Below are 12,556 nucleotides of genomic sequence, written 5' to 3'. Positions count from 1 at the left end.
CGGTTGCGATTCATGGCCCTTAGGCTTGGGGGACCAGAACAGTGCCCACAGCGGCCATGGCGTCTTTTAGCAGTGGCCAATAAACAGCCGGACAGTTTTCCACTTCAACCCACACAGGGCATTCACGTTGCAGCAGACGCTGAAAATCTGCCATGGGGCGCCATGGCACCACATGGACCAGACGGCGATCAATGAACAATGGCAGTTTAGACAGGAGAGCAGCACGGTGTGTCTCTGATTTCAACAGCACCTCAAAAAAACCCCGGGGGCCAACAAAAATCTCTTCAACACATTCCTCTTGTAGCAGACTGTGCAGCCACTGGCGAATACGGGAAAGCAGCGGGATCCTACCAGTGAAAAAGTATCACAGCACGTTCATAGAACACTGAAAAGGAGCGCAAGACATGTTTCGGATCCACAGTGGCTTCCAGAACATCTTCCATTGCAGAGTCCGAAAAGACTTCCTGATTATGTTGAACATAATCGCCCAGCAAAGTGTTAGCAAACTCCAACAGGTGCTCCCAATCAACCTCTTGGGAGTCCCCAGAATCAGAAGCAACCTGAGCATAGGAACGATCCTGATGATCCATTATCCCTGCCGAAGTATGCTTGGTGCGTTTGCCCGCTGGCTGGAGGTCAGGAGCAGGGGGCATCTCCTCTGTGCATGGAACCATGTCCTCTGGTTCCTCGGTGTCAGAATCCGGACCAAGAGCTGCCACCGTTTGGTCTATGAAAGCCAGATCCAGGCCAGCCATATTGTATCAGTACGTATGTCGGACAGAGGCCGTGCAGAGTCGCTGTCCGGGGGCGTATTCTGTACACACAGCTGATGAAAGCGAAGCTTTACCTGTCAGCCTCAGTTGTGGCCTGTCCCAAGAACCCTGGTGGCAAAGCACAACCCTAACAGTGCAGGGGCAGGAGGGCAGACCAACGGCCGGGCAGTCGACGGCAGAGCAGGACGATCTGGGGCACCGGGCAGGGGTCCGTTATCAGCCGAGACCCTAACGGGCAGGGCGAAGGGGCGAGAAGCAGGCGCAGAGGGCAGAGTACAGGCGGGCGGGGGACGCAGGCAAGGGGGCCGTCCGACAGCAGGGGGGAGGACTCAACGGTCGTGGAGGGCGTCAGGGGCGGGCGAGGGGACTGCTGTACACAGCGCCAGGTTCGTCGGGCAGGGAAGACGGCTCAGTTTCGCCCTCTCTGGCTCGCGTTCTGTCTGCAGGCAGGGTCAGGTCAAACCTGCGCAGCCCTGAAGGAAGGATTCAGGCAACGCGCAGGGCAGGGAGGCGCGCCCACAGAACGGTGCTCATCGGATCCGCCATCGTCACGAGCTCTTCGATCATCCTCTTCTCTCTCTCTCTCTCTCACGGGATGCTCCTCTCTCTCTCTCCTCAATTCTCTCTCTCTTCTCTCTCTCTCTCTCTCTCTCTCTCTCACATATGACTATGTATCTACTGTGTGAGAGTTTTGCACCGAACACAACCAAATGAGGGGTGCAAGCATACAAACGTAGTGTGCCATGAAGGTCTGCTGTTACAGAAATGAATGACGATTGAGGCAAGAAATGAATTGGAGAAGAAACAGCCAAGAAATAAGGTGGTTCAAGAGAGAAATAATGGCAGGGTAGATGAAGGGCTAGGGAGGAGAAGGGGGGAAACAGGTAATGATGACTCTCATCCCCTTGGATAGTAGGATGATCAGAATAACTTATTTTTCAATGTGCTCCTTTTCATGACATTATAAACTTCTCTCTTGGTTGTCACAAAAAGCCAATGTACTTGGTTTTATCACAACTTTTTCAACAGAGGGTTCTATTAATTTTCCATTCTAACAACTACCTTGAAAACAGCACCAAAACCACCTTCTCCCAGCTTGTTCCTGGTATGGAAGTCTTCTGTGGCAGCCTTCAATTGTGAATATGTAAAAATATGCAGCTTCTCCTCAATACTAGAGAATTCTGATGTTTCCACCTCTGCTAGATGGATAGTTTTTGTAGAATTAATCAAACCATAATGACAACATCAAACATGACCAGAAGTGAAAAATAAAACACACATGAGCTGATTTATTTGCTAAGTTTCACCTCGCTGTACTCCATCAATAGCTCTGGAAAAGGATTTTCTTAACTTTCTCCATAAAGCCCAACATAAAGCCAATGTAAAGAGAATTGCAGCCAACACAGAACTCAGTATCACAGCTAGCTGTCGTTTGGATGCAGCTGACTTCGGTACATCAAATCCTGCAACAAAATTGATGACCCTTTCATTTTGGTGCATGAAAGTCATTACAGTATTCTAAGATGATGTGGTTGATCTCTTTGCCTGTCCAGTATAGCATGAAAATCAGACACTCAAATTAGGGCTATTATGGTGGGTGAAAGAAATGATAAATTGTGAGTATGCACATTTTTGCTTCTGGGGGAGAAATACATGGTCACAACAAAAACTTCTACCAGAAAGAGGAAAATCTTGAAAAATAAAATCATGTGTGATAACTCCAAAGGGGGGAGGAGTGCCAAGATAATAAAAAACATAGGAATATGTGTCTGACCATCAATAAGCAGACGTAACAAGAGCTTTGAGGAGATCCTTATATCTGGTTACTGGTGGGCACACCTCCTTTCAAATGTGGTGGGCACCCCAAAGGACATAAGCATGAGAGATCTCTTTCAAATTTCTGTCATCCTCCTTTGAGCTATAATTTCCACCAACTAAGTGATTCTTTTAACCAAACCACCTTTTCATATATATAGAAATGTGATGTATCCTTCCAGATTCTCAGGTAGCATTACCAATTTGGGTTTGGATTTACTTCTCCAAAACAATTGGTATTAGGCTTTCAACTGTTTATACATCTGTACCATAACGTCCCTGATTAGAGTGTCCTGCTCACTAAAACATACCTCATCAGTGTTAGATACCTCCTCGAAGTACTTCACAGACTCCTTGTATGTAAACAGAGATATTATGCAGGCCCTGGAACTACTCAAGCTACTTCTGTGGTCCACCTATCAACTGTTTTTGTATCAGCTAGAGTCAAGTTACCATTGCCAATTACATGTCAGTACCAGGGAGCAAGACTTGACCCAAAGTTAGAGTCAGTTTCTACAACTAGGAAATTCTCAGATCTCCTTGTCTTCATTCTTAATGCTGACTCTCAAATATACCTTACTACTCTTTGTGAGCCTCTTGTTCGGACTGAGAAGACAGGATTTGGATCAGTAGTGGCTTACTGCAATCATAGGTCCAGATGGTACGTAGGTTCACCTGCATGAAAATGATGGAGGTGGTAGAAACTTGACACTTGTTGGCAGCTACTAGAAAGTAAATAGTGATTTTATCCTACATTATCAATTGTTTGGATTTATTATTATGATGATGATGATGATGATGTTGAAGACTGAAGTAGTAACTTGCATCCTTCATATATCTTAATACTAGCAAATTGTTGATTGACGAGGTTGAAACTCCATTCGACAACTCTGAAATCCGTCATCATTTTGCAGTTCCTAAAACTTCATTTAACTATGATTAGAGACAAGAATGAGGCCTTGAATGTGAAGGAACCGCTACTGTCAGAGCCTATGTTGTATGGGCCATGATGTTGAGGCAGCAAATATTCCATATTTTAATTTCTTGAGGTCTTTTAATTCTTGCAAACTTTGAACTGCCTATTTAAACTTGTTCTTTTCTAGTTCATATGGATTATCAGTGAAGTAGGAGCAGAAGATTAGATCCTCTGACTCCAAGTCCATGGATGGATCTCTTGAATAGGATCTTAAGCGTCCAGCTCTTCCTATACAGCCACTTTTGCTCAAGGTCTAAGGTCCCTAGTGATTGTTTTTAACCTCTACTATCTCTTTCCTACTTTCAAATAGACAAAAACAGTTTAGTGATACAATATCCTCAGGCTCCACTATATCATGTAATGTTGTTCAGTGCACTTGATGATTTGCGCTTGTGCAAATTCCTTTGGAGGTCCTTTCCATGAAACTACCTTTGCCAATTGCCTTTTAGACTATTCATTATCTCTATTCAGATTCCATATAGGTGTGAGGGTCTCTTATGTACACAGTACAAATGCTGCTACTATAGCTTTGCTACTGTATATGATCCACAAAGTAGTGCCTGATAGTCCAAAACTGTCTCCTATTTCTGTGGCCATTCAGGGCATAGATCGCTAGAAACCAAATAAGTTTATCATCAACTCTTTTACTGAAACCCATAAGGCCCTTATTCGAGTCCGCTGCTCTCCATTACAAACACATTTGCCTTCTTGAATCTTTGTCTCCCACTGTTACTACCCAGTAAGTGTACCTCTATCCTAGCAAAAGTTTCATACAGCATTGGGATATCCTCTCTGCTGAGACAAGCAATGCTATTATACCATGAGGTCCATTGATCTTCCCAACAGTGCTCTATGGAAGTCTTGTCTCATGAGGCTTCAGCCCTATCTGGACATCGATCCTCTGAAGCCTCATGCATTCCCTAAGAAAATCCTCATGGGGGGCATTTGATACTAAAACCCACATGGCTCAGCAGGCCACACCTATCTATGCTGTCTCTTGGAGCAAACCCTGCCAAACCTCCTCCAGCAAACTTCGGTGCCTCATGTAGAGGAGGGAAATCCTTGAAATCCAAATGTATGATTTGACTAGTCAATCTTCTAATTATATCATCCTCTCCCTCTTGAGAGAAAATCACCCCCCAGCCTCCTGGGTGGAAAAGATCTCTGAAGGCAATATCTAGGCTAGATGGGTTTTCTAGGTCCCCTGCCGGTACTATAATTTGTGAGACATGATCTCAATGAAATTGCAGGATCAGAAGCCCTTCCCCACCTTGGAGGGTGCTTCCGTTAACCAAATTAATCATCTCTTGATTAGAGACTACCACTGATTGGTGATCAGGCCAATGTTGTCCAGGAACTCCATACAAGTAGGGCCTAGTGGGAATTGACTATTATGTAAAGATGGATCAATAAGACTCCATTCAAGTGGAAAGCCTTTCTTTGGAGAATGCTCATTGGTGGTCTGCCTCTCGCCTTGGCTCTTTCCAAGTGCCATAGTTTTAAGGGCAACCGTTTCTTTTGTATGACCAATGTGGAATCTTTCTGCCACAGATTTATTTCATCCCCACTAGCCAGGAAGATCTTGTTATCCTGTCTGACATTTGGAGACCTCTGGTGGGACCTTTGCTGCATCCCTCTGATTGGGTCTTTGACAAGGCAAAATATCCCACTCTTGTGCAGCTAGATATGAAGATATTATTTTATTTTCTTGGGTTTCGGTGCTGTAATGCAGCTTCAAATGCAAGGATTGCTCTGCTTGATAAGTATGAGCTCATGGTTGAAGGTCGTCATGGTGATGGAGCCTTGTCTTGAAGACTCTGGATAAAGGGAAACAACTTTTGATAATAATGAGCTCATGGTTGAAGGTTGTCATGGTGATGGAGCCTTGTCTTGAAAACTTTGGATAAAGGGAAACAACTTATGCAGCCTTCGGACCAGCCTGAACATGGTTGGATTGATATTCGTTCTTAAAAAGGAAAAAAACGCAATGATGACATGGTTATGCCTACAACTTCACAAGACTCTTTATGCAACTATGTGCAGAGAAAGGATAATCCATCTTCTGCATGTGCTACTAATGAAATGGTTTCTTCTACTCCTCAGAAGTCTGCCACTAGAAAGGTATTGGCTCATTGGTCAAAGGATCCACCTGGTAGACTTGCTTTTGATACAAGAGGTAAGGCCATTACCCTTGGGATCATCATTGTCCACGATCTGCACCAAATATGGGGGATAGTCTTTCTACCTCTAAATTTGAGTGCCTGGGTCTCAGTTCATTTGTAGTGCTGGCCGATAACCTTGAGATGAGGGACTCCTTAACATTTTAGCAAACAAAGTGAAATTGAGGAAAAATTGGCCTTAAGCCTAATTTTATTTCGTCTCCTAAATATGAAGATCACCATTTGGAACGTGTGTGGAATTTGCTCTCATAGCAAGTAGCACGACATGTGGCATATTTTGCATGAGAATCAATGGGATGTACTATGTGTTCTTGGGCATAAAAGTCATGGTGAAGTAGGGAAAATTATGGATTGTCATGGGTTTCACTTGTTTTTTGTTGGGGGTTCTGCAATGCATTACTCTAGTGTATTGATGACTGTTTATGAGAAATTCCAATTGGTGTTTGTTAAGAATGATGTGCGCGATCACTTTTCGGTGATTGAAATTTTATTCGCAGGGGAGCTTCTCTGGCTGATTGGGCTTTATGCACCAAATTATCCTTCGTCTTGATGTGAACTATGAGTAGACTAAAAGCATATTTGTTGCTTGGCAGGCCGGACTTGTTGATGGGGGATTTCAATATGAGCATTGACCCCTCATAGTCTACCTCTGAGCACTCAATGATGGATGCACCTAACAGTCACACATGGAATGACTTTGCTTTGGTAGTTCTTAAGCAGGGCCTTTGGCCTTGGCTATGCTCATCGACCTTAGGTTCACTTTTCATCCAGCACAGTATACGGCCACAAGGTCTCGCTTGGATCGTATATACATAATGTAGGATGATGCTTTCTTGCAAGAGATTCTGAAGTTGAAAGTGCTCCAACAATATTCCTTGTTAGATCACTTCCCCAATGCAGTTTGAGATGTTTGCTCAATCCATTGCTCCTTTTTCTTAGATTCTAGGTAGGCTACCATTACACTTCAATTTCTCCTTCCTTAAACATAAGATTTTTGATGCTTATATAGGACAATTGCTAGATAGATTCTTGCTTGTATATATGATGTATCTGTGACTCTCACCAGCTCCAGCTTGGTCTGTTGAGCATGAGCACTTCTTTCTATTCCAGGTTTTTTCTGGAGTAATATAATTAGCCACACTTTATTTGCAAAAAAAAAAGATGAGGAATTGAAGGAGCATATTACCAGGATCTGGAGGGCAAAGTCATTTTCAGCAGGCAGGGCAGCTAGAGACTTGGAAGAGGGTTTACAGGAGGTGAGCTCCTTTCTTAAGGAGAAGGTTAGGAGCAAGAGGGAAGGTCTCTTAGAGAAAGAGAGGGTTGCTAGAGCCTCATTGGCAGCACCTCACAGGGAGAACGAGAGAGAACTAGGATGTAGGTGGGTGGTAGAGAGGATGTATGCAGCCAAAGCAGAAATAGATGCTATGAAGGAGGCTAGATTAGACTATAAATACCATGTGAGGGCCTCATTTTGGACACACGTAGGAGACAGGGTGAACAAAGAACTCTTTCGCAGAAGTGGTCCCACACACTCTAGATAGGGTGTTAGGAGACGTAGAAGAGCAGATGGATCCCTAGCCCAAGGGCCACAAGATGTTGGTTAGGTGGCCATAGATTATTACACTGCATTATTGGGAACGGCGACAAGGCCTCCAGGATTGGAGAGGGATAGAGAGATTGTGTGGCAAAGTACTAGGAGAGTGGTCATAGAGAGCATGAAGATACATTTGATGGCCCCATTCTTAGAAGAGGAGATTGTCAGGCCTTGCTAGCACTACCATCAAGGAAGTGCCCAGGGGATGATGGATTGGACAAGGCTTTCTTACTCACCTATTGGGATGTGATCAACATTGGACTTTAGTAGCATTCACACACACACACACACACAAAGATCATTGAGAGAGAGAGAGAGAGAGAGAGAGAGAGAGAGAGAGAGAGAGAGAGAGAGGTCTCTTCGGAGACATCTGATTAAATTGGAACGATACAGAGAAGATTACCATGGCCCCTGCGCAAGGATGACACACACAAGGGGGGGGGGGGGGGGAGAGAGAGAGAGAGAGAGAGAGAGAGAGAGAGAGAGGAAGGAGAGGTCGGAACGATGGAGCGCGCCCCGTCGCCTGCGCGTCTGCGTGTCTGCGCGCCCCGTCGTCTGAGGGCCTCGTCGCGCCCCGTCGCCTGACTGCCCCCTCGCCTGCGCGCCCTGTCTCCTGAGCGCGCCCTGTCGCCTGCGCGCCTCGTCGCTTGACTACCACGTCGCCTGCGCGCCCCATCGCTTGACTGCCACGTCGCCTGCGCGCCCCGTCGCCCACGACCCAGGTTGCCACGTCGCCACGTAGCCTAGTCCTGTCCCTGCCCTCGCCTGACCTGCGCACCCTGACAGTGCGCACCGTCGACGCCGTGAGCTTGTCCGCCTGTCCCGCCCCTGTTTGCCTGTGCCTGTCGGATCCGGCTCGCCTGACGACCGCTCACCTGCGCTGCCTGTGCTCGTTTCCACTGCGTCAGGGTGGTTGTGGCCCCGTCGACGCCTGGGAGATGCTGCCCTCGCCAGTCAGCCACCGTGGTGGTCGCCCCAGACTTTTAACGCCTGCAACCTGTTCGTGTGACGTCCTGAGGGTCGTCCTCCGCTGTGTCCAAAACCAGCTTACAGGGGCGCAGATTTCTAACTCAGCCGACAGTGATCTGCACTGTGCGTCAGTCCTCCTTCGCGATCAGCTCGTCATACAAGATGGCTGGTTTGGATCTGGATTTCATAGACCAAATGGTGGCAGCACTTGGCCCGGATTCTGATGCTGAGGAACCGGAGGATATGGTCCCGTGCACTGAAGAGATGCCCCCGGGTCCTGACATCCAGCCTGCGGGTAAACGTACCAACCATACCTCGGAAGAGATAGGTGTTATTCAGGATCGTTCCTATGCGCAGGTTGCTTCGGATTCTGTGGACTCTCAAGAGGTGGACTGGGAGCATCTGCTGGAATTTGCCAACACTCTGCTTGGCGAATATGTTCAACATAATCAGGAAGCCTTCTCTGACTCTGCACCTGACGATGTTCTAGAAGCTACCGTCGACCCCAAAACTGTCCTACGCTCCTTTTCGGTGTTTTATGATCGCGCTGTGATACTCTTCTTCACTGGTCGAATCCCGCTGCTTTCCCGTATTCGCCAATGGCTGCAGAGTCTGCTCCAAGGGGAATGTGTTGAAGAGATTTTTGTTGGGTCCCGAGGTTTTTTTGAGGTCCTCTTGAAAACTGAGACGCACCGTGCTGCTCTCCTGTCTAAACTGCCTTTGTTTTTTGATCGTCGGTTGATTCATATGGTTCCATTGCGCCCGATGGCAGATTTTCAGCGCCTCCTGCAACGTGAATGCCCTGTGTGGGTAGAAGTGGAAAATTGTCCAGCTGTTTATTGGCCGCTATTGAAGGATGCTATGGCCGCTGTGGGCACGGTTCTGGTCCCTCCCAGTCTCAGGGCTGTGAATCGCAACCGCTTGTGCATGTTATGGGATACTGCACGGAAAAGGCCTGCGTGGTTACGCCTCAATTGCTCTGGCATGCATCCGTTACACTTTCGTTTGAAATGGGGCAATTTTGCAGGCCATTGCTTTTCCCGTGGACAGTTGCTTTATGGCCGAATGCCCAGAGCAGCAACACATTTCAGATGCGGGCCATGTTGCTCCACCCATGGAAGATATGGTGTGTGATGCTCCGTCGCTGGATACTATCCACCCGCCCCAAGTTTTGGCCAAAGGGAAACAACAGGTTTCGGGTCGGGATTCCCGTGCCACTGATTGGGTTGAAGTACGTGCAAAAAAAGGCAACAGGATTGTTGCTGGCATGGAGAGTACTGTGCCTACTACCTCACAAGATTCCATGCGTACATATATGCGCAGGAAGGAAATGTTGTCTTCCGAGCGCTCTGCTCCTGCTATGGTTTCCTCCGCCCCCCGTCCTCAGCCCGCCAAGAAAATGTATTCGGATCGTCTAAAGGGTCCACTTGCAAAGCTGGCTTTTGATACCAGAGGCAACGTCATTACCCCGTGGGACCGTCGTTATCCACGTTCCAACCCCAAGCAAGCAGATATGCCGTCTACTTCCAAATCTGGTCCTCAGAACTCTTTTGCGGTGTTGGCGGATTTCTTGGATGAGGGAGTCCTGGACATTCTCGCCGACAAAGTCAAATCGAGGCAAGCTGTGCCTCGTACCTGATTGTGTTTTGCATACACATGAAAATAGCCACGTGGAATGTGCGAGGAATTTGTTCTCGACACAAGCAACATGCCATGTGGACTGCATTGTATGAGAATCAGTGGGATGTCCTGTGCGCTGTTGAGCACAAGAGTCACGGTGACGCCGGAAAAGTTGCGGATTGCCATGGCTTTCGTTTGTTCTATGCAGGAACACAGGCCATGCATTATTCGGGTGTGCTCATGATTGTACATGCCAAATATCAGCCTGTTCTTATTAAAAATGATATTCATGGCCGCTTTTTGGTGATTGAAATTTTATTCGAAGGGGAAATCTTATGGTTACTTGGCCTCTATGCTCCGAATGATTCGTTATCTCGCCAGGAGCTTTGGCAGACTTTGCAGACTTCCTTGTCACTTGGCCGACGGGGCTTCTTCATGGGGGATTTCAATATGTGTGTTGATTCTTCCCAGTCCACATCGGAGCACTCGGTAATGGATGCGCCGGAAAGTCGTATGTGGCATGAGTTGGCTCTTGCTGTTCTTAAGTAAGATCTCTGGTCCTGGCTACACCCGTCTTCTACAGGATTTACTTTCCATTCGGCCCAGTATGCAACAACATGGTCGCGGTTGGACCGTATATATATCATGCAGAATGGTGATTTTCTGCCTGAGATGCTCGAAATAAAAGTGCTGCAGCAATATGCTTTGTCGGACCATTTCCCTCTGCAGTTCGAGTTGCTTGCACAACCCATTGCCCCTTTCAAGCAATTTCTGGAGAGACTCCCTTTGCGTTTCAACTCGTCCTACTTGAAGCATGCAATTTTTCAGGGCTATATGCAGTAATTGCTTGACAGATTCTTCTTGGACTTTTCCTCTCAGGGCACTGCGTCATTTGAAAGATTGCTCTCTAATGTGCAGCGGGTTGCTCGACAGTATGGGATCTATCATGCCTCTCTTTGTCGGCGCCGTCGATAGGCAGCGGCGGACCTGCTGGTTTTGGTTCGCTCCCTGCTGGTGGATACTCCGGATGATGCATTTCTGCTTGCACTGGCCATGCGGGTGGCCGATCTTATTAAAGAATTTCAGTTAAAATCGTATCAGCAGGCCAAATTGCAACATCTGACAGAGACTTTGCAAGATAGTGCATGTCAGACCCATAAGTTCTTTCGAGCTCTCCATGCTTCTCCTGCTCGAGAGAATCTAACCAGACTCGAGGATGCAGCAGGCCACCTCATCCTGGATCCACAGACTATTGTGCATATGTGCAGGAATTATTTCCGTGACCTCGGTTCCGCTTCTCCACCTTCAGCCCAAATTACTCAGGCCCGTTCGGTTTTTTATGACCTGGTCCGCAATCAGCTTCCGCAGGACATGCAAGCTACTCTGGAGTCAGATATTGGTGAGGCAGAGGTTATGGACGTCTTGTTACACTTGCCCAAAGATAAAAGTCCGGGTTGGGATGGTCTCACCAATGAGTTCTTTGAAGCTTTCGCTACCCAACTGGCGAAACCATTGCAGGCTTTGTTTCAGCAGGTGTGGAAAACGGGGATCATGCCTCCCTCATGGAAACAAGGCCTTATTAAACTGCTTCCAAAAGTTCCTTCGCCATCTAAGTTGACACAGTGGCGCCCAATTTCTTTGATGGGTTCAATGTACAAAATCTTTTCCAAAGTAATGGCGAATCGGCTTCATAAGCATCTCCCTGCCCTTGTGCACCCTCTCCAGTATGGTTTCATTAAGGGCCGAAATATTCTACACAATGTTTTGAATGCCCAATTGGCCATTGATTATGCCAGGCATTCTAATCAGGAGGTGGTACTGATTCAACTGGACCTGGAAAAGGCTTTTGACTATCTGGACTGGTCTTTCGTTGCTGAACTTATGTCTGCTATGGGCTTTGGTGCTCGGATGTCTCGTCTAATCTACACCATTAGTGCTGCGGCGTCTTCGCGAGTCATGCTGAACGGAGGTGTTACTGAGCCATTTATCCTTGCCCGTTCTGTCAGACAGGGGTGCCCTTTGAGCCCTTTATTCTTTGCCCTTGCGACACATCCAGTTCTTTCCATGTTATCACATATGGCCGCCTCTTCTCAGTTGGCCGGACTGTCGCTTCCTACAGGACAGCACTTCATTAGCCAATCCCTGGCGGATGATACCTTTGTGATTTTGCGTGCGGACAAGGATAACCTTCGAACAGCATTGGATGTTTGGGGTCTCTTTGGTCAGGCGTCAAGCCTTCGTATCAATGCGCTCAAATCAGCCCTTCTAAGCTGCACGGAGTCGGATTTGCAGTCCTTGGACTGGCGGGGTGGTTGTTCCTCGTGGCTCCATTGTCAGGCAACTTGGATACCCTTTGGGTGTTGATGTTCCTCCAAAGCAGCTTCTACAGTGGATTTCTCAGAAAATGGTGGCTAAGTTTATGTATTGGAAGTCTCAGGCCTGGCCCTTCCATGTTCGCCTCAAAGTAGCCCAGATAATTATGTTGCCAATGCTCACATATTTCTTGCCCTTGTTGCCCTGGACTACTACGACTCTGAATGCTCTTACTCAGTCTATTCGCTTCATGCTATGGAAGAAGGACTCATTGCATGCAGGTATTTCCTGGATCTCGTGGTCGCATGTGTGCACC

General features: G+C 47.2%; 1 protein-coding gene and 1 pseudogene across 4 annotated transcripts in view; one reads left to right on the top strand and one right to left on the bottom strand.

Moving 5' to 3' along the window:
• The window catches only part of LOC148037282 (putative LRR receptor-like serine/threonine-protein kinase At1g56140), a 268,988-nt gene that overhangs the window by 33,142 nt on the left and 223,290 nt on the right, over positions 1 to 12,556 (bottom strand). For all 4 annotated transcript variants that reach the window (XM_087676199.1, XM_087676198.1, XM_087676197.1 and 1 more), the window contains 2 exons: positions 2,081 to 2,236; positions 1,836 to 1,969 (listed from right to left, as the gene is read on the bottom strand). In XM_087676199.1, coding sequence (XP_087532325.1) covers positions 1,836 to 1,969; positions 2,081 to 2,236 — 290 coding nt within the window. The remainder of the gene's footprint in view (positions 1 to 1,835; positions 1,970 to 2,080; positions 2,237 to 12,556) is intronic.
• Positions 7,693 to 7,772, top strand: LOC148037283 (U6 spliceosomal RNA; annotated as a pseudogene).

This window comes from Lygodium microphyllum, chromosome 4 (assembly GCF_053477565.2).
Source record: "Lygodium microphyllum isolate KBCC chromosome 4, Lygodium_microphyllum_v1.1.10, whole genome shotgun sequence".
Taxonomy (NCBI): Eukaryota; Viridiplantae; Streptophyta; class Polypodiopsida; order Schizaeales; family Lygodiaceae; genus Lygodium; species Lygodium microphyllum.
Note: the sequence above shows the minus strand (reverse complement) of the source record. Positions and strands in the feature narration are given on the sequence as shown.